The sequence below is a fragment of the Sordaria macrospora genome, chromosome 1, assembly GCF_033870435.1.
Source record: "Sordaria macrospora chromosome 1, complete sequence".
Taxonomy (NCBI): domain Eukaryota; kingdom Fungi; phylum Ascomycota; class Sordariomycetes; order Sordariales; family Sordariaceae; genus Sordaria; species Sordaria macrospora.
In genome coordinates this window covers 7968309-7987970 of record NC_089371.1, presented here as the reverse complement: position 1 = coordinate 7987970, position 19662 = coordinate 7968309, and the positions used below count along the sequence as shown (strand labels likewise).

At 51.2% G+C, this 19662-nt stretch overlaps 6 protein-coding genes across 6 annotated transcripts; 3 read left to right on the top strand and 3 right to left on the bottom strand.

Moving 5' to 3' along the window:
- Positions 1–2859: 2859 nt before the first annotated feature.
- SMAC4_00444 (uncharacterized protein) lies at positions 2860–4139 on the bottom strand (the record flags this gene model as incomplete). Its single annotated transcript, XM_003351849.2, has 1 exon — positions 2860–4139. One exon carries the CDS (start codon positions 4137–4139, stop codon positions 3318–3320), a length of 822 nt encoding a protein of 273 aa, XP_003351897.1. The 3' UTR covers positions 2860–3317.
- Positions 4140–6434: 2295 nt separating this feature from the next.
- Positions 6435–6938, top strand: SMAC4_00443 (uncharacterized protein; the record flags this gene model as incomplete). Its single annotated transcript, XM_003351848.1, has 1 exon — positions 6435–6938. One exon carries the CDS (start codon positions 6435–6437, stop codon positions 6936–6938), a length of 504 nt encoding a protein of 167 aa, XP_003351896.1.
- A 561-nt stretch (positions 6939–7499) lies between these two features.
- On the top strand, positions 7500–8912 carry SMAC4_00442 (uncharacterized protein). The gene is made up of 3 exons (XM_003351847.2): positions 7500–7637; positions 7868–8035; positions 8127–8912. The coding sequence occupies exons 1-3, from the start codon at positions 7624–7626 to the stop codon at positions 8314–8316; spliced, it is 372 nt and encodes a 123-aa protein (XP_003351895.1). The 5' UTR covers positions 7500–7623; the 3' UTR covers positions 8317–8912.
- A 338-nt stretch (positions 8913–9250) lies between these two features.
- Positions 9251–9925, bottom strand: SMAC4_13138 (uncharacterized protein; the record flags this gene model as incomplete). The annotated part of the gene is made up of 1 exon (XM_066091277.1): positions 9251–9925. The coding sequence occupies one exon, from the start codon at positions 9923–9925 to the stop codon at positions 9251–9253; it is 675 nt and encodes a 224-aa protein (XP_065945875.1).
- A 369-nt stretch (positions 9926–10294) lies between these two features.
- On the bottom strand, positions 10295–14237 carry SMAC4_00441 (uncharacterized protein). Its single transcript, XM_066089431.1, has 2 exons — positions 13507–14237; positions 10295–13451 (listed from the first exon to the last, which is right to left on the bottom strand). Exon 2 carries the CDS (start codon positions 13195–13197, stop codon positions 10984–10986), a length of 2214 nt encoding a protein of 737 aa, XP_065945874.1. The 5' UTR covers positions 13198–13451; positions 13507–14237; the 3' UTR covers positions 10295–10983.
- A 283-nt stretch (positions 14238–14520) lies between these two features.
- Positions 14521–17598, top strand: SMAC4_00440 (uncharacterized protein). Its single transcript, XM_024655500.2, has 5 exons — positions 14521–15797; positions 15979–16226; positions 16282–16340; positions 16557–16621; positions 17107–17598. Exons 1-5 carry the CDS (start codon positions 14998–15000, stop codon positions 17144–17146), a joined length of 1212 nt encoding a protein of 403 aa, XP_024511018.1. The 5' UTR covers positions 14521–14997; the 3' UTR covers positions 17147–17598.
- The last annotated feature ends 2064 nt before the right edge of the window (positions 17599–19662 follow it).

Below are 19662 nucleotides of genomic sequence, written 5' to 3'. Positions count from 1 at the left end.
GTCCCCCGGAAAGGGTACCTTCTTGATACGAATTACCACCTATCCCTCAGGCTCGCAAAAACCGTCTTCTTCTTCCCCGGCATTGTCATCATTATCACTATCCTCTGAATCGCTTGACGCACCGTGCACCAAGTGATCATCATCATTGACTATGTGAAATCCGTCTTGCTCAGTTCCGCCAGTATTGTCGTCTTCGTCAGTCTCACTATTGTAGCTATTGTTACTCTCGAACGGCCAGTGATTGTTACCGAGCTCTCCATTGACCCCGTTATCTCCCACGTTTTCGGGAGGTGCAGCTGGGGAATCAGCTTCTAAGACGCTTGACCTGTGGTCGGTATCTCCTCCGCGATGCTCCCAGAACTCGAAGCAGGTATTGCGGATACCGTCTCATTTTGGACGGACATCGGGCCGCAGAGTAAGCGTGTCGGCAATATACTTGGGTAGCTCGTCCGGGCGTTGACTGGATTTGACGTATTCGGCGATGTGTGGAATGTCGATTGCGTGGAGTTGGGGCATGTTATGAAGGCCTTGGAGGAATTGATGCTGTGATAGTAGCTTTGTTAGTATGCAATGAACAGGAAATCCTAGGATGCACAGAACGACACAGTTGAACATACCCAAGCAGAGAAATTTAGCGAGACAGAAAGTTGCCTCAACTTGACCATTTCCCCGCAGGTGATGAAGCGGACCGTATTGGATGTAAGTGACCAAGCACGCAATTGCGGTCGGCTAGAACGGGGAGTGGGATTGAAGTTGTGGAGGAGTAATGCGCGCAAGCTGGAAAGGTGTACTTTGATTGCCTTGAAGATCTTTGGAAGTGTTACTAGAGATGGGGGGCCGTTCAACCTCGTATCCTGTAGATAAAGAGTTTCCAGTCAGTTTGGGGCGAGAGTTTCCTTGATGAACTCTATCAGAGCAGGAGTGGCAATATCTGTGTGGATCTTCTTCAATGAGAGCTTGTATCGTAGACAGGCTGGAGAGACCCTTGATGTACCCAAATATGACTCAACGTCAGGAATCACAAGCTCGGGTCGGAACTGCCTTCGCAATAACACCCGTACTGTCTCTTGGTGTAAACAATGCAGGATCGTCAAACTTGTCAGCACTGACCAGTCAAATGCGTACCTCAGTACGTACATTGACAAGGCCATTCGTTCAAGCTCAAGGACACGTAGCTTTAGCTTTCCATCACACAGCTGAATCTCATCCAGGCTTGATTTTGCCGATATTCCGTTTGCAGATGCTGATGGCGATGCTGGTTTAAAGGCCTGATGGTTTGACAACTCGAAAACAGGTGTTTGCTGGGCAGATGAATTTGTCGCCGAGTGCGAAACTTCAGTAGTGCCGTGCTTCTTCGTTTCGGACGATCTTGCCGACCAGGACGCCCAATACACCACCTAAGCGTCTCTCGCCAATGGTACATTCACCTGGCCATTTTGCATGATGATCTACCTGCTTGAGGGTCGATCCATCCCATGCCATAAAGAAATTCCTCCCTTGTACTCGTGGTGAGAGTCCTACTCTGAGCTCCTCCAGAGTGTCCTTGGACCGTTCGATCAAGTTCGCCATCTCGTCCCAATAGGCTGGCTCTTCGACATTTAACACCGTCAGGCTTTTGAGAGGCGGTAGAATACTGAATGTTGGATACTCGTAGCTGCATTGCGAGTATCCTGACGTAGATTGTGATCCATCGTACGTGGCATAATTAGGTGGCTTACAGCCGATAGGTGTCATCACACTACCCGCCTGAACTGTCGGCAGCGGAACTGGAATATCGGTCAAACCCCATGGGTCGGGGGACGTCGAACGCAATGGGTTGGGGGACACTTCGGAAGTGTCGTGCCACCTAATCCAAACACTTTTGAGCTTGCTGGATTCGAGGTTTGGCCAACCACTGAGAGAAGCCAACGCCATAAAGTTGTCAGACAGGACTCCGGTCGACATGTCCCACTTGAATGACTCAAGGTTCGTCATCTTCGCGACTGCCGATGCTACCAGAGTGTTAACCATTTTTCCGTCCGGCTTGGTGATGACGTAGTTTTCAATGCATTGTATGGGTCCATCTTTGATGGAGAACTTTTTGATGTGTTCTGCATAGTTGTTACCGCCGAATCTTGCGGATCTCCCAGGCTTGTCTGTCATGATCGCAGCGAAAGAAACGTCCGTATTTCGACAGAGGGTCGATAAACCTGATGTTGGAGCGTTGACGGTTGGTGTATCGGACCGAGTACTATTGCTATCCGGCCAACGGATGACAAAACTCGAGTATATAGCAGGTATTGCGACGTCGAACATGACCGAGTGTGTGCGGGCAAGCGCCGTTAAATCACTGTTGTTTTTGATCTATTAATCGCATGTATTGGTTAGTAAATGGGAGGAAGCAAGATTTCACGATCGAACACTCGGTATCTCTTTCAAAATCAGTTCCAAAATATCATTCGGAAGGTCGAGAAGTGTCAGCGGTCGCGACAGCTCGCAAATGGCTGTCTGCTTTTCGGGGGCCGTTGACCCAAGCTTCCCCATGATTTTTCCGAGATTTCTTTCCGGTGACACGCTTATATCGTCGCATCCTGCGAGGTTGGTAGCTGTCATGGCGGACTTTGCTCAGTGAACACAAAGTGAGTCTATCACATCCACGCCGTCTTCCGTTGACCAAGCCTAGTGACCATCCAGTCGGCTTAGACGGTGCAAGAACGACGGTAAGGGTGAGCACGGCGCCTCAGAAACCCAAAGTGTTGGAGGTAAACCGCAGGAGGTATGGAGGAGAACTAAGGACAAATATTACGCAGTGGGCGTCAAAACCGATGCTGCGGTGCCAAAGAATGGAAGTGATGCTGCTGACAGGAGTTGTTGCGGGGTTGCAAGAACCACCTCTGGTTCGATTTCAAATAAAAGCTGGGGAAGGCGGCATTTTGTAGGGGAAGTGGCGGGGCATCAGGCAGATAGGTCGAGACGAAAAATCTAGAGCTCCCCTCAATAGGTCTGTCGTTTGAGGTGAAATGGAAGGAGTGAAGCAGACGGGACGAAAGTGAAATGGAAGCAGTTGTTGGAGTTCTCGTGGGAGTGAGCCAGGGCAGGCAGGGAGATGCTGTGCTTGACGTTGAGCTTCTTGGCAGGCTAAATCCAATATTGCCTAGCGTCTCACCAAATATCCATCATCATTGGACCGAACCTTTCCAAATTCGGTCGTCGCTATCAGTTTATCACTTACACCTGAACTGCAACCTTCGACGTCGGCCATAACACACGTATTCCTTTTGAAGCTCCCCACAAACGCGTTATATGTGTCAATTCAATATTGATGGAAAATAGAAAAGCTAGTAGTGGCTATCGCTTAGCTCCAAACCCCTCTTCCAGTCCTCCTCCTCCAGTACTTTCTCCAAGTCCTCCAGCGTCTCCAGCTCGTCCTCCCCCTTCCCCCTCCAAATCCGAACCAACTCTCCAACCTTTTGGACCAAGTTGTCCACAGCTTTCGTGGACTCATCGTCATAGACTTTGGCTCCTGTACTACCATGATAATACCCCTTAAAATCCACCTTCTCGTTCTCGTTGGCCAGCCACTTCAATAAATATTTGATGTCCCCTTCGTCGGACTTGAACCGCTCGACCGACTTGGGCCAGTCGCTCCCCAAAAATTTGGTGCGGCGTTTGATTTTGGTGAGGAGGAGAAACCGAGGAGGAAGGACGGAGATTCCGCATACAGTCATATCTTGACGGAGATGTCGAGGCAAACCGAGGGAGTCGGCGCGAAGCGTTTCGACGGGGACGGGGACCGGGCTCTTCTTCGCCTCCGTTTGTGCCGTGAAGACGAGTTTCGGGATGAGGCCGCCCCCGACCAAACTGAATCTTTCATCCGAGTCGACGAGCAGTTGTCGGATGAGATGGATGGGCTCGGGGGATTTGGGCGGTTTCGGAGTGTTTGCACTGGGAGGGTCGGGAGAGAAGGCAGAGTCCTCGATGATCAGATCGATGTCGAGGGTGGAGCGGGAGGTGCCGAGCAAGTTGAACGCAAAGCCGCCAATGAAGGAATGTGGGATTTTGTGGAGCGAGAGAATGGTTGTCAGGGCGGCTGCTGCTTGTAGACGGGCGGAAAACGAAGGGGCGCCGGGCCCGTTGGACTGGGTCTCTTGTGAAGACATTTTGAGGCGAGTGTAGGTGCTGTTCTCTTGATTCTTTGATGGTCTGCTGAGTTTGTGATACACTGACAGTACTTGCCTGAAGAAGACAATGGTATGAGGAAATATCTTTGCGTTTTGTTTATGTGTTTGGCTAAAGTTTCAGGAGTAAACGACTGTATGGTGGTTGACGCGCACCTACCTATTGTGAAGTGAGGCTTCCTGGTCGGTAATCTCGTAGATACCTGAATATTTGGTTAAGCAGGTAAGATGGTATGGGGATGACTGTTGTACGTTTCTTGGAATGATGCCGTAAAGAATGAGAAGGGAAGGGGGGAAAAAGGGGGGGGCTTGGGACTTTTATAGGAATCTGCGGATCATCAACATCTGAACAGATTGCTAGAAACCGTGCTCTACTCATTATGCCCAAGCTTGGAAGCAAGAAAAGCCTATGAGTTGAGCCCTCGTGCATGAAATGCAAGGGAACTCGTGCGGGACTGGTCATGATAAAGCAGGCATCGGAAGCCCATTTTCCTCGAAGTTGTACTCATGCAGCATATCCGGTGCGGTTGGCACTTTGACACTAACATTCCCAACTATTTTATTACATTTGCGAACAGGTAGAACAAGCAGTTTCTCCCGAATTATCCAAGAACTTTTCTCAACGAGGTTGAGAATCTGGAAGTAGATATTCAGGATTTGCATTTACCTTACGAAGAAAAAAACAAGTGAACACCTCAAAGTCAATTTTAACAAAACATCGGAATGCGATAGACTCTGACCAACGTGCCTCTAACATTGTTGCAAGGTAAATCACGGTTTGTAGTCGGCATCTCGTCACCGAAGAGAGCGACATGGGACTGGCCAGGTTAGGCTTATTTTGCGAACATTCTGCAAGTTATATATGCCTGGGAAAGCTAAAGTCATCAGGAGCCACCTGAGTGTTACTTCGTCTGTGATAGTCTGAGCTTGTTTCCATTGCCGAGGAAGTGATGCATCACCGAAGGTGTCTTGCTGAAAAGTGTTAGTAGCATGGTATGGACCCTAACGGATGTCAAGCCTTGAGCCATAAAAAGTTGTTAGTGACTTACACGCTTCCTTATCGCAGAGCATCTCTAGACATAAGTGTCCTCATCACCCATCCTGGGCAGGACACTCGTGGTAATACGTATGTCAAACGACGGTACTGCCAGTTGGAAACTAGACCCCATGTCCATCAATATATCTTCAGAAGTACTACACTGCCTTGAGTAGATAGTGGTTGCTCAAGACTGTTGACTGATTCGGTAGTCTTCGCTGCAACCTCGTGAGTATCATCAGCATGAGAGCTCGCCCCGGTAACTTACGGCACCTTTCATTGAGGATTCAGTCTCTACTATTGACGTGTTTTGTTGCCAGACATGGGGGTTTGGACATGATGTTTGAGAGTCCGTGATGGCTTCGTGGGTTAGGCTTCTTTCTCAAGAGGGATAATAGTGGAGCCTGAAGTTGAGCTCCGTTCCTGGCCCAGGCCCACCCCGTCAGCCTGGAAATGTGGATACCTAGAAATACCCCACCATGTCCATTCGAGCTTCCACACCTTCCCCGCCGTCCAGTCGTCACGTCACGAACCTCTGCCATGAACTGGAATTCGGGCAAGAGTTACCAGACTCGCGACACTGCCAAACTAATTTGACAATCATCACAATACCTCCGCTTCTCGGACCATATCCTTCTCTCCCAAACATTGTTTTCTTTAATTGCCTCACTCAAGTGCTGCACTCCCAGCTGGCCACCATACTTTACGCACGCCGTTTACGCACGCCCAGACCTCTGGTATCGATTGCTGCATACCGCGCATATTTCCATCTGATCTACAACGATCACCTTCTGCGACAATTTTCTATTTCGTTGCACCGGTGGTAGCCTGCAATAAACGATACGTGTCAGAGCCATCAAAGGCCACCTTTCACAATTAGAATAGGTCAGTAGTTGAAGGCCAACCGTGTCTTGTGATCTGGCAACCATGGCCCTGTTTCTCAGCGGGTGACCGGCTCATCGGCCCTATGGGCTTTGCCGGGCTGAGCTACACATCCTCCATCCGTCCCCCGCCTTCTGTCCTCCATCATCTATAAAGGTTGCAAGGCCGTAACTGACTCTCTCGTCAAGTATAGCACACGCTACGAACAATTGACTATCACCGCGCGTTTGTCTCTTCGTTTGTCCCTATCGCTTCCAAGGCGCACCGTTCACGAATCGAGAACAAGAGTTTCTCTCTACTCGCTATACTCTCCCGATCAAGCTCTTTATCACCGGCATAGCGCCAGCCCAACGTTCCCAATGACGTCCTTCGCCACAAACCTCTGGGAGTCGATCTTCACTCCGGGGCCGACTCCCACCCTCCTTATTGCGACAAACGTCACCTTTGCCGCTCTGCAAATCGTCCTGGCGTGCCTCCTCTTTGCGACGTGGAGCATCCACTTTGTGATTCTCTCAGCCCTTTGCGGTGGACTTTGGGTATCCATCAACTGGTTTGCGGCGGAACTGAAGGTGCACCAAATCCAAGAAGAAGAAAAGGCGAGAAGAGCCAAAGAAGCAGCGCCGGCTCCAGCCACATCGGAAGACAGCGAGACAGAAGTGGAAGCAGCTACATCAACAGCTAGCCTCACGAAGCAGGAGTCAATTGCAGAGGCGGTCAGCCATGTGGTTGAGCCCATCCAGCCGGTTGGAGAACTGAAGCACAGAGTGGTCGACGAGACACCGAGCCTGGGCGCTAAGAGCAGCGTCAGCACGGAGGATGAGTGGGAGAAGGTTTCGGAGAATGAGAACGACAAGGATAAGTGAATATCCCAGCGACTGGGCAGGAAACGACTACACTCAGGGCGTGCATGCGAGAGTCACTTTAGCGAAGCTACCATGGCATCCTGTAAATATTCTTTGGGTGTGCTTTCGTGTTGGAGTTGAGCGACGATGGCATTTACATATAGACCCTTTTATCCATTCTGTACAAGATAAAAGGATGGGCAGTTGGAGGCTGTAAGCCCGCTGTTCGTTCCATGTCCTCAGCCTGCCATGAAGCATCATGACTTGTGCAATTATAGCTACAGCTTCTGGGCAAAAGGCAAGGTAAACAAATGTCTGTTATTTGGCATGATAGATATCTCATATGGCTTGTGTACCCAGTGGTTTGGTTGCTCAACTCGGCACATGAACAGATTAGGCGTCGGCGGACAATAGACAACCGAGACGATGACTTCTAGGGTTAGGGGTTTCGGCCGCTGGTTATCCTTTTCGTTTCGCCGCACGTGACTGGACACGAGCTATGTCTTGGCGCGAAGTGACGGCAGGCTACCCGCTCCACCCTGACGCCTGGATGGTTGTCCAAGCGTCCAAGGAAGCTCGACAAGCCTTCTCCCGTCGCGACTGTTAATTGACTGATAAAGTAACAACCTAAGCTGATAATCGAGACCTCGTCACCACCAATTCAATACAACACATATTCAGCTACGCGTCGTCCAAATAAGCCAAGATGAAGCTGGTCAGGTAAGACTTCTCCTTGCTTCCTGATGCTTTCGCTACATCCACCCAATACCTCCCCATCCCATCCCACCCGATCCTCAATCCCATTCTCTTGCACGACGCATGCTGAGCTTTGAATCCTCGCCTTCAAGGCTGCCAGCCCGTGTTCGCGCGCGTCCATGCTGCTCTACTAGAAACAGAACACCAAGGGCACCAGGCTGACGAAATGGAATCCCGTTGCTTCAACACTACAGATTTTTGATGAAATGCGCCAACGAGACGGTGACGATTGAGTTGAAGAACGGCACAATTGTACACGGCACTATCGCCTCGGTCACACCCCGCATGGACACTGCGCTTCGCAACGTCAAGATGACCCCCAAGGGCCAGGACGCTGTGGCTTTGGATGCCATGAACATCAGGTAAGTCAGGTCGTCGGGCGAGATTAGAGGAGGAGTGGCGCTTTCATTTTGGTGGAGGGGACATCACTAACTGTGTTGGAAATCCTAACAGGGGCTCGACGATCCGTTACTTCATCCTCCCCGATTCCCTGCCGCTCGATACATTGCTAGTCGACGACTCCGTGAAGCCCAAGAACAAGGCGAGAAAGGAAGCGGACCGCAGCGCCGCCGGCAGAGGTGGCCGTGGTGGCCGTGGCAGAGGAAGGGGAATGGGTCGCGGTCGCGGCCGTGGCCGTGGCTAAAGCGGATCGATCTCATTTTCTTTTTTGGGAATCGGCCAGCCAGCCAGCCACGGCGTTTGCGTCTTCTCTAGACGATGGACGACAAAAGACGTACGAATTAGAGATTTTTCAGCAGAAGACACACGATACGATGCTATACTACGGTTAATTGGTTGGAATTCTTTTTCGGTTCGTTATGCCCGCTCCCCTTTCGGTCGATACCGGCTTGACCGTGTTTGTTTGGGAAGATCATCAAGGCCACCAGTCAGTCCGAAATAATGTCCGGTGGCACAAGCGACGGAACGACAAAAGAAAAACGAACGATGGGTGTGCCTGCCTCCCTCACAAGAATCGAGGAAGCAAACGTCCCAGATCTTCTTTTAGATGAGCGACACATTCAAGATACAACCTCATTTGCATCGAATGTTACAACACATAAACACCACCACCAACATCCATCGGATCGGAGCAGAAGAGGGCAGAGCATTGGGATTTTGTTGCGGCGTTCTGGACAGGATTTGAAAATCACTTTGCTAGCGGGAAGGGGAGAGAGAAAGGCGCGCCCAAACCGCCACCGGGAATCAACTATTTTATGTAACACAAAACAGATAGACGACGATATATTGTCCACCGGAGGAGGTGGGAAAAGCAGCAGCAGCAAAGTCTATACCCGCCCACCCATTTTCTCGGAATATTCCAGCCCCCGTACGTACGTGAATGACCATATTGCCCCCTTTCCCTCTCCCGAACCTTTTTGTCGTTCATATTCCGTGACCCATGTCCCATTTTCCCCATCTTTCACACCCAAATCTTGCCTACCCTTTCACCCTCTCACCGGGATTCCCGTCTCCCCTCTCCCTTTCTCCCACTTGGGCCTTCTCTCTGGATCCAGTGTCCTCCCGACAACCTCCATCCCCAAAACCCTTCCCCCCTCCCCCCCCAACCCAACCCAAACTCACATAACACAACACTTCAACTCCACCCCCGGATCCCCTCCACTCGGCCCACCACCCAGTTTCACCCCATTTCTGATCCCAGTAATCATCCGGATCTGGTTGCGATCATACTCCCCGCCCAAGTCGCACACCGGGCACGGCTCGGACCTGGCTATGTAAGCGGGCGGGGCGGGCTTGGCTACTAGGTTTTGGTGGTGGGGGCAGTTATGCTGGATTTGATGGGTCTGGTACGGGGAGATACCGGTGGAGTTGGGAAGGTAGATGTTGCAGGTGTTGTGGCCTTGAATTTGAGCTTGGATTTGAACTGGACCTGGACCTTGAACTGGACCTGGGCCTGGGCCTTGAATAGAGGAGGACGGGGCGAAAGTATGTGAGAAAGGAGCACCAGAGTTGTGGTTGGGGTTGAGGTTGGGGGTATAATGGTCACGGTGCGGACGCTGCTGGTAAGGACAGGTGGGTTGGTGGCAGAGACCGTCGTTGAGACTGAGACCGGGAGGTTGTTGATGTTGATGGTTGTAGCTGTGGTTGTAGCTGTAGCTGTTGCTGCGGTTGTGAGTATTATTGTAGGAAAAAGACGGACAAGTGGTGAACCCAGCTCCGGGAAAGCAGGCAAAAGAAATCCTCATCCAGCGGTGTTTGCATTGGGCGTCTTTGTAGAGGGCTGTTTGGCACATTGTGTTGTGATGTTTTCTTTTTGTTGCCGGCTGCGGTTTGGGTACTGGTGGTGGTGGTGGTGGGGGTGGTGGTGGTATGAAGGTTGGGTGTTCTCAAACGACTGCTTTGTCTCCCCGAATGGCGTGTGATGTTGTCGGGTGGTATAAACCCAAGGTACCTCTGTCTTCTAGAGGTGAGAGACAGTTGACCGCTGCGTGGCGGTCGTGACTGACTGCTTGCTATGAGGTTGTTTTCGCTTCTTGATTTCTGGGGAAAGCGCGATGGAGGTAGGGCAGAGCGGAGCTGGCTTGAGCGGTTCGTGGTCGAGGACTTGACTTTTCTTCAGGTATCACAAAATCTTGAAGTTGTCGAGGAAGCGTGAAAAAAGGCTTCTTGTAGTTGATGTGGACAATAAATATGTGGATTTGTCTGGTTTCCTACGAAGGAAGGGCGAGTGATTGATTTCACTTCATGTGGGTGAACGGTATTCGACGGTCAGATGGAAGGAACAGTCACTCGCTCATCTTTCCGCAACCTTGACCCAGGAACTATTGAGACCGCGAGGATTACAATAAGTTTGACCATGTCGTCCGATCCTATAGTTATAGGACACAACCATGGGCGCATGTATTTGGGACCGATGTTTAGAGTCAAACAACAAACAGACATCCGCTCACGATCCATCTTGAGATATTGAATACCTCGACTCTTCACCAGCCATCGGGCTTCGTATGGGATAACTTTCCTGCCTGTCGGCCCTTGACTCCGTTATTACTGTTTAGATCACCGTCAGAATCGAAGGCGAGAAACGGGGACAATTGATGGAAAAGACCAATTGTATATATTGACGTTTTGGTTTTGGTTCAATATCCGCATATCCCGATAATCCAAAATGATGTTCTCTCCTTTGCTTTTCTCGGCTTCTAATATCGTAATTTCATCATCTGATCGCTTAGTCGTAGCTCAGGTGTATTTATGCTGCCACTGTGTTTTTTCTCTGTGGCTCCAATTTGTGGCCTTTCTCCAAGGGACGAATATCATGCTGTTCACACTGTCTCGGCGATGGCAGTTATGGCCATCAGGCTTCCTCTTCTGACGCGGGAGAGGTAGCTGTCGACACTGGGGATGTGCTCTTGGACCGGTCTTTTGGTGCAGAATCCACGGCTGCGCTTCCATCCTGCTGTGGCTTTTCAGGGGTCTCCTTTGAGACGTTGTCATCGTCATCTTTGTCGGCTTCTTCGCTGGCGGAGACGTCTGCAGTTGGATCTTGTTCCTGTTCCTGCTCCTTCTTCTTCTCCTGCTCCTCCTGCTCTTGGGACATTTCTTTCTCCATCTTCTCGGCCATCTCTTGGTCCACATCCTGGTCCATCTCCTGTTCTTGATCCTGCTGGTCTTGATCCATCTCCTGGTCCTGCTCTTGGTCCTGGTCCTGGTCCTGCTCTTCGTCTTGTTCTTCTTGGCCCTCGCCCATCTCCTGATCTTGCTCCTGATCCTGATTCTGAGGCTTATCCCGATTATCGCCCATCTCTTGGTCTTGGTCTTTCGATGCCGCTTCAGCCTCTGGGATTGACTCGGCTGGCCGTTGGCCAGCCGACTGGTCCCGGCTCCGGCTTTCTTGCACCGTATTCCTTGCCTCTTGTTCGGCCAATAGCTGACCAGCTGGCGACGCTTCGTCTGACTCGGATTGTAATTCTTGTGCATCTGATGGTTGTCCCGCAGGCTGTTGTCTCGGAGGAGTCACCGGGGGATTCGGGGCTGGATCGGAACCGGCCGCCTGAGGCGGCTGAGTGCTGAAACTTGCGTTTACAGGACCAGGGGCAGGCTGAGGGGGAGCTGGCATGGGCGGCCTAACCTCTCTCGGACCTGGAAACGGCGGGGCTAGTACCATTCCCGGTGGTGCCGGGCCCTGGAATTGCCCCGGTCCGCCCGGTGCAAACGGTGCAAACGGAGGTGGTTGAGGCGGAGGGTTGGGAGGAGGTGCGGATGGCTGCGCGTATGGAGGCGCCTGGGGAGTGGCATAATAGGGCGTAAATTGGGGGAACTGAACTATCATTGGCACCTGGATATGTGGTCCGAACACATATGGTGGCTGTTGGGCTCCCGGGTGAGGCTGTGGCGGAGGTCCTCCTTGGTATGGTGCACCTTGATGAGGTGGGTATCCTGGTCCTCCTGGGCCTGGTTGGGGATATGGAGGGTAGCCGGGGTGGCCACGAGGAGGACCTGGCATATGGGGAGCTTGGTGCGGAGGACCATAGTGAGGGGGAGGAGGAGGAGGAGGAGGCTGGCCGTAGCCATGCTGAGGGTTGAATTGGGGCGGTCCCGGCTGATGAGGGTATCCCGGGGGTGGCTGATGATGAGCCACTTGCGGAGGATACGCGGGTTGTAGTTGATGATATTGCGGAGGGATTTGATTGGGTTTGGGCGCGTAAGGGTTAAAAAATGGAGGCTGAGGCTGTTGAGGCTGGGGCATCTGAGAATAGGAGGGCTCTGTATAGGGACGACCAGTGTATGGGTGATTGTTCACCGTCCACTGGGCCGGAGGTCTATTGAGTTGCTGACCAGGTTGTACAACAACAGGACCGTTGGCAGCGGGTGTGCTTGGAGCCGGCGGGTGCGTGGTGGAACTGGAAGAAATTGAGATGGCACGAGCATGAGTGTTCCTGGCGGCTCCTTGCTGAGATCCCCTCACACTTCCACCAGTTGAAGACGCAGTCGGTTGGCGTTGTGGTTGCGGTCGAGGCTGTGACTGTTCAGATCCCTCTCGAGATGCCGACGGAGGTGCTTGCGGATTGACGGTGAACTCAACGCGATCTCCCGGTCTTGGCTGATCAGAAACTGTACCCGGAGAATCACCTGGATTTGCTTTGGGCAGTTCGATGCCTGTGCCCTCTAGGATTTTCTCGCGGTTGTCCCACCATCCTTGGATGGTCGGAATGGGAATCTTCCACCACTCGGAAGCCTCAACATAAGTAGGAGCACGATACCAGACTAGTTGTCCATTTTCATCGCGAGTCGAAGTTTGGGGGACGGGCTCCTGTTCATGTGCCGGCTGGCCGATTCGACGACGAGGTGCCTTGCGTGGACGGTAATCGGCAATCCGATGGTTTAGCAGGAATTGCAGAACCTCGATCTTGCGCTCCCTGGTATAAGAGCGTTCGACCCTTCTGACAGGCTTTGGGGCCGTCCAAGGTCGTTCTGATAATGGTTTTGGAGCTGGGCCACGCCTCTTTGCTGGGACTCCTTTGACGGTCAAGCGCACAACCGGGGGCGGCGGAGGTTTCCTGGGCGCCATAACCACTGTTTTTATGAGCTGCTCGGGAATTAAGCAGTCTTCAATGTGACAGATTGTTCATGGAGTGTAAAGAGAGCAGAGCCTATGCAGTACACCGACGCGTTGGCTCATGGTCGAATTGTCGGCGGTCCGGTGGTGTTTTGGCTGCGTGCTTGCTTGTCCGACGTTCGACTAGTGGCGCTATTCCAGAACAAGCTTAGACTTTTCGACTATGTCCAATAGCTGTCCGAGCAAAGTGGGAACCAATTACGAATCTGCTAAGGCTTGCAGTTAGCTAGATGTTCGTTCACAGCCTTGAAGACGCCTCACCTTTTGTGATTCAGCAACAAACCAGTCGGTGATAATATCGATGAGCATCGTGAGAAACTTGGATGTTCACGATGCCGAGCACCAGGAAACGGAAGTTTGTAAAAGGTAAGTAAGCATTGCAAACAGTTCGGCAAGCCTCTTTCTTCGCTGTGTGGGGTAGCTCCTGTGGAGATAATTTCATAGCGCAAATCTTGACTGGCTGAGCAGCCACTTCCAACATTGCAACTCAATATTCGGCAAAACTCGAAAAGGCTTCAAGTGGTGAGGAAGGACATCGAATTTTAAATAATACGCATGAATGAATGTTTTTGATATCGGAATGCTGAACATGTGAAGCAGCATCTGGGAGTCCGTTCTGTAGATTATTCGCTGAAAGGCACAACTCATTGTTGGCGTTGCCCCATCTAGCTGTCAGTATCAACGACGCTCATCATAACATTGGACAATCGTTCTGCTTGGTCCAGCTATACTTGCCATCCTGGGTATTCGCAGCATCCGGAAGATACGTCCCTTCTCTCAAGGCATGTCTCGTGTGCCTTCACCATAACGTAGCACCACGGGGCCAGCTTCAGCAAAAATCGTGCCAGACTTGATAGCATGTCACGAAAGTCAATGACTTATGAGAAGACGCCGAGTAAGAAGCAAGAACAGGTTGAAGAGACTTTAGAGATAAGATGGGACGAAAAGGCAAAGAGGATTGAAGGCTTCATCGGACTGCGCCTGCCAATGTTACCATGAAACGCAACTGAAGTCAGAAGGCAAGTGAGCCCGGGCCAACCAACGCCCAAGCCTGGAGGATGCGCCGCGGAAGACCTGCACCCAAACGTTCCTCCCCTTCCCCAGAGCCGCCAAGAAACCCCAAATATAGCGGCTAAGCCCCGCTATCTGTCCTACTCAAGGTAGACCCTTACCCCTTCGAGCGGTGCCTGACTACGGTGGAGGGGGAAGTTGGAGATGCCTGCCCTATGCCTGCCAGTCTGCGCCAGCCTAGAACTATTTGGACATTGGGGACCTCGTCCAATCTCCGCGTGTCGCGAACCGAACCCAGATCCCTCCCCGTCCTAGGAATGATGCCTCTAACCCGCCGACGAGCTGAAAGATTACGTCCTTTCCGATGGCGCCGGGCACAGAACCCATATCTACACAAGCTTCTTCTTCGGGTTTTCAGTTCGTGAATCTATAGCCAACAGCACTGCCGCTCTCCCGAACGACGACACCTCATCTTTGTCAACCATCGATCGCCTTCTTGGATATAACCACTACTACCACCACCACCACCACCATTCGCTTTCTTTGTCGTCGTCTCTCTCAGCCCCCAACCAACTCGAACGCCGTGCGGCGCTTACATACATATCAACACTCCAGACAACAACAATCTTTACCTACAACTACGCTTCGTAGTCTATATCGCATTCTCCAACCGACTATATATCGATACCCGACACCATATTCTGAATCATAATCGTTACTCTACTGTATCTATACATCATCATGGGCCTGTTCGCGAAAAAGAAGCACGGCCACGAAGAGAGCGTCGCCCAGGCGCACTCCCCTCCTCCCAATTCGCACCTCGATACCCCCGAAATCACGTTCGTCCGTACCGATACGTTTACCGAGGAGAGGATCTTTCCTCCTGCGAGCCCTATAACCGAGAATGAGGCCGACCACGATTCACATCTGTCCGCCGAGGCGGCAGGAACACCAGCGAGGGGTCGCCTTAGTCTGGACGTCTTCCGCGGCAATCGCAGTCGTAGCCAATCTATGAGCAGCAATCCCAAGAGCCCAACCGTCAAGAGTCCCGGAGCCAGGCGCATGTCACGATTCCATTTACACCGTAGCCCAGTGAGCTCCGAGAATGTGCCTCAGAACCTGCCCGAAGTGCCTGCTATCGTGGTCCCCGACGGCGATGAAGATAAGGAGGGCAAAGAAGCTCAATGGGAAAAGCGCGCAACCATGTTGGCACGCAAAAACTCCGAGGTTCGCAGTCGGCCCGGGACCCGTCCGGCTAGCCCTACCCGCACCGTTAGTAACGACTTTGCTCGTATGCGCCTTGGGAGTGTTACCGCCGAAGCGGAAGAATGGCCTTTGAAGAACGAGCCTGGTGCTGTCGCGCCTCCTCTGCCTGCGACCAAAGCTGTCTCGTCCAAAGCTATCGATGACGATATCCAGCAGGCCATCAAGTTGCATGAAGAAGGAAATTTGGAGGAGTCCACTGCTCTATTCGGGAAACTGGCTGACCCTGAAGGGGCAAATAATCCCCTAAGCCAAGTTCTGTACGGCCTTGCTTTGCGGTATGTGCCTCCTTACCTTTTCCGCTCCGAGGTTCCATCCGTCTCCTGTACTCGTTCGTAAGGCAGTGACCCGGCTGTGTTGCCCAGCATGTTTGTTGCATCTCTTGCGGCAATGCCTCTGTGACGCCTTTGACAACCGTATGCGGGTGCTTCTGTATATTCATCGCTAACGCGACTGCAGGCACGGATGGGGATGCGCCCCTGACGCAGCCAAAGCCGTGACATATCTCTCGGCAGCAGCTTCAAACGCCGCCGAAATCGAACAGCTTGCTCTCCAGGCTGGGCTCAAGAAAGGCGGCGCTGCCAAAGGCGAACTCGTCCTGGCCATATTCGAACTGGCCAACTGCTTCCGGCATGGCTGGGGCATCCCTAAGGATCCGATAGCCGCCAAACAATACTACGAGACAGCGGCGAATTTGGGAGATTCCGGTACGTTTCCCACGTACCTATACCTAGCCAAGGCTAACACAGTTACCGTGAAAAGACGCCATGAACGAAGTAGCATGGTGCTACCTGGAAGGGTTTGGCACCAAAAAGGACAAAGTCAGTATTATTGCGGACACCCATCCACCATCATCTACCGACCACGACATTTTGCTTCTTCTCGGAACAGCCTTGTGGACTATTGCTTTCTTGTGCAACTATTGGGCATCAATGAGGCTTGGTCAGCAGGGCAAATCGGATGAGAGATTCACCTCGTTTGACCGTTTCAAAGAGATATATCACACATAAGGCTGACCAACAATATCTCCGTATTAGTACACCGCCGCAAAATATTACCGCCTGGCGGAGAAGAACGGGAACAAGATCATGGGCAATACCTGGTAAGCGCTCTCATCTGTCTTTTGCCTAGCATCGACCGCATTCATCCCATCAACAACACCCCGACGCAACCCAATGACGACAGTTACCGAGTATCGGGACATTCCGAAGCCGCACGCAGGGTCTCTCAGAAATGACTGGTAAACTGGCAGTGTGACAGGCTGCTGGTCCTCCCCTGGGACATCAGTGACCAAGCATTTCTGCTCGCCCTGTTTCTCACATGCCACCGTGTTGTGCATGGCCTTGTGTGGTCTCCTCTCAGCCGCCTCCTGAAGAAGTATCATGTTGAGAAAGGGGTGTGATCCGGCAACAGCTATGTTGTTGTCTAAAATTGGACCTCCAACGTTAACCGGTCATCGAGCACATCACACCGTTTTTCCTCTCCATTCACGCAGATCCGGAACCCTTTTCTAATCTTGACACTTGCACCCCACCACCCACCGTTTCACACTACGTCCACCGTAACTAACCTATCGTCGTACACTAGGATCTGGAAGGAAAAGTATGACCCCGGGAAAAAGAAGTAGCACCGAAGGAGGGGGGTCCAGGTAGTCATCGACTTGTTTTTGAACTTTCTAAAGGTAGCGAAAAGACGGAGCAAGAACAAGGTTTACCGTGCGAAAAGAATCCCCAAAAAGAACCTGTTCTAGACACTTGGTCTCAACGGCGAAGATCTGAAACACTTTCAGCGTTGTTGCTTTTTTGGTTTTAGTTTACCACAACTGAGGAACGGAGGAAAATGATATCCCATAACACATTTACCAGATATTACAAGACAGCACCAATAGTTACGTTTATGATCACGACATGGTTGACCATGACCATAGTTTCGGAGCGGAGGTTTAGAACATACCTTACCTACACATGGATACTAGGCATGTCAGAACTCAGAACTCAGGACCAACGAAAACAAATTCGGCAACAGTAACCGCACCACTGGCCACATGGTCTCGTGTTGTGTGGTTTGCGGTGTCAGACAGACAGACACAAACGCTGCAAAGAGTGCAGGATCGGGAAGGATCAGGATCAGGATCAGGATCGCCAGCGGAACTCGGAGCTCGTGCTTTTTTCGATCTTGCTTCTCAGTCGCGGCCATCGACCGACCTGGACAGAGGGAGCTCTTCACTTGGCTCCAGTGACAGTTGCCGAACCTTAGGAGCCCACTGGACGCAGTCATACACATACCATATGGTGACATCTACTTTTTTTCCTATAAGGTATCCTACTCGCTTATGAATGGATCCCTGTTGGATCCTGGTGCGCCTTTGCTGGGTAAGGTAAGGTAAGGTATGCTGATAATTTAGTACGTGTACCTACTAGTGTACTGCGTATCGGAATCTCTTGCCGACATTGACATGATTGATGTCTTCCGTCACATGTCGCTTCTTGGTCTAGACTCTGGAATGCACCCATATCGTGCTCATGTGAGCATGAACAATAGAGGCAAGAGGAGCTTACCGACCTGTCTATTAGATCGGACGTCAAGCGCAGAGGTAGGATGGAATTTACTGCGACTCAGGAAGGGAAAGAAATGTCATGGTCCCGTTCATAAGACATAAGTGGATGAGAAAAGTCGGGTACAGCGGAGCAGCATTTTGAGTACACATTGTACATCAACGTTATATACTACTCAGACTACCAAGTTGAATATCAAGATGGCTGCATGTACATACCCAGCCTTTTATGCCTGATACCTTGCCTGATACTACTGAGTTGCGATGTGCTTTACCAATACCTGTGTGAACCCTTGGGAAGAGACATGCTGTTATAAGTCTAGGACGTCCTGCCATCTGTCGTTATCGATATCATTGTCATCGTCGTTATTATACCGGGTCGAGTATCGGGAGAAGCGGGTGTCTTTTTCGAGACCGGGCAGCGATGGGGTTGCAATGCTGCGTGCGGTGCGGTTCGCGAATCGATCGAAACGGCAGATCATGTCAATGAGGATTGAGAGAAGATGGGGAGGCGGGGAGGCGGGGAGGCGGGTGTAGGGGTGCATGGCCAGTGTCATGTGTCGAATTTCAACTGTCAAATGTTGATGCAGTCGCTTTTGGTTGTATATTGGTTAAGAAACAATAATGCGATGGAATGGGGAAAGGAGTGGTGAGTATTCTTTCTACAAAATACTGAACGTCAAAGTAGGCATCATTCGGCGTGAGGTTACCTGCTATTGTGGATATCGCAAGCATCTGTGTTATCTCCATGGGTTATTTAGATACCGTGATATTGTAGAGTGTCATCGTTGATGATCGTTTTGTCGTTGTCGTTGTTATCGTTGTTTCGGTTTCGGTTGTCATCCTTGCCGCCGCCATTGCCATCAGTCTTCGTTGTTTATCTCCGGATCCGATGCCACCGTAGCCATGAACTGTATCATGACTCTATCACTTCTCATATCTACTTTTCTCCCTTCTTTCTTGCCTTTTCTTAGGTAGACATCCCAGATTCACCATCATGATCCATCGTGATGCATGTGATCCATAATGACGATCCATCCATCCATCCCCAGCCTCTTCATTTTTTTCCTTCCTTTTGACTGCACTGCTGCGAAGCATCCGCATCTTGAAACTCTGAAACATCATCACCTGCGGATTCAGGATTGGACGAATGTTTCTCGTTCGTTCGTTCGTTCGACTCTCATTCCACATTTCCACTGCGACTCCATTCCATTGCCTCATGGACCCAACCACTCAGGCCTCAAAAAAACCTGAAACGTCGTTTCAGATTTTAGTTTTTCTCTCTCTTGTCTTGCAGCTTGCATTGCATAAGTGCATGCATGCATGCATATGCCGACCCCTTGAACCGCTACGCTACGCTACTGCTACCGTTACCGTTAACACCACTTAGGCTTCAGCCCACTCATCCACCCAACAGGCTGCGTATGCAAGTCGTAAAGAAATCCACGATTCAAACTCCGCTACTAACGATGCAAGGAAATCTCTTTTTGGTCTTTGCTTCCGTGCTTTGCTGTCCTTGATTGAACCAAGAGCCAGGGAAAGGACCAGTGAGGATTCAAAGATGGCTCAAGAACTGGAGGTTGAGGTTG

Coding starts and splice junctions, on each gene's coding strand:
- SMAC4_00440 (XM_024655500.2), top strand. CDS start 14,998: ATGGGCCTGTTCGCGAAAAAGAAGCACGGCCACGAAGAGAGCGTCGCC. Junction 15,798..15,978: donor CTGTACGGCCTTGCTTTGCG/GTATGTGCCTCC, acceptor ACGCGACTGCAG/GCACGGATGGGGATGCGCCC. Junction 16,341..16,556: donor TTGGCACCAAAAAGGACAAA/GTCAGTATTATT, acceptor TCTCCGTATTAG/TACACCGCCGCAAAATATTA.
- SMAC4_00441 (XM_066089431.1), bottom strand. CDS start 13,197: ATGGCGCCCAGGAAACCTCCGCCGCCCCCGGTTGTGCGCTTGACCGTC.
- SMAC4_00442 (XM_003351847.2), top strand. Junction 8,036..8,126: donor TTGGATGCCATGAACATCAG/GTAAGTCAGGTC, acceptor AAATCCTAACAG/GGGCTCGACGATCCGTTACT.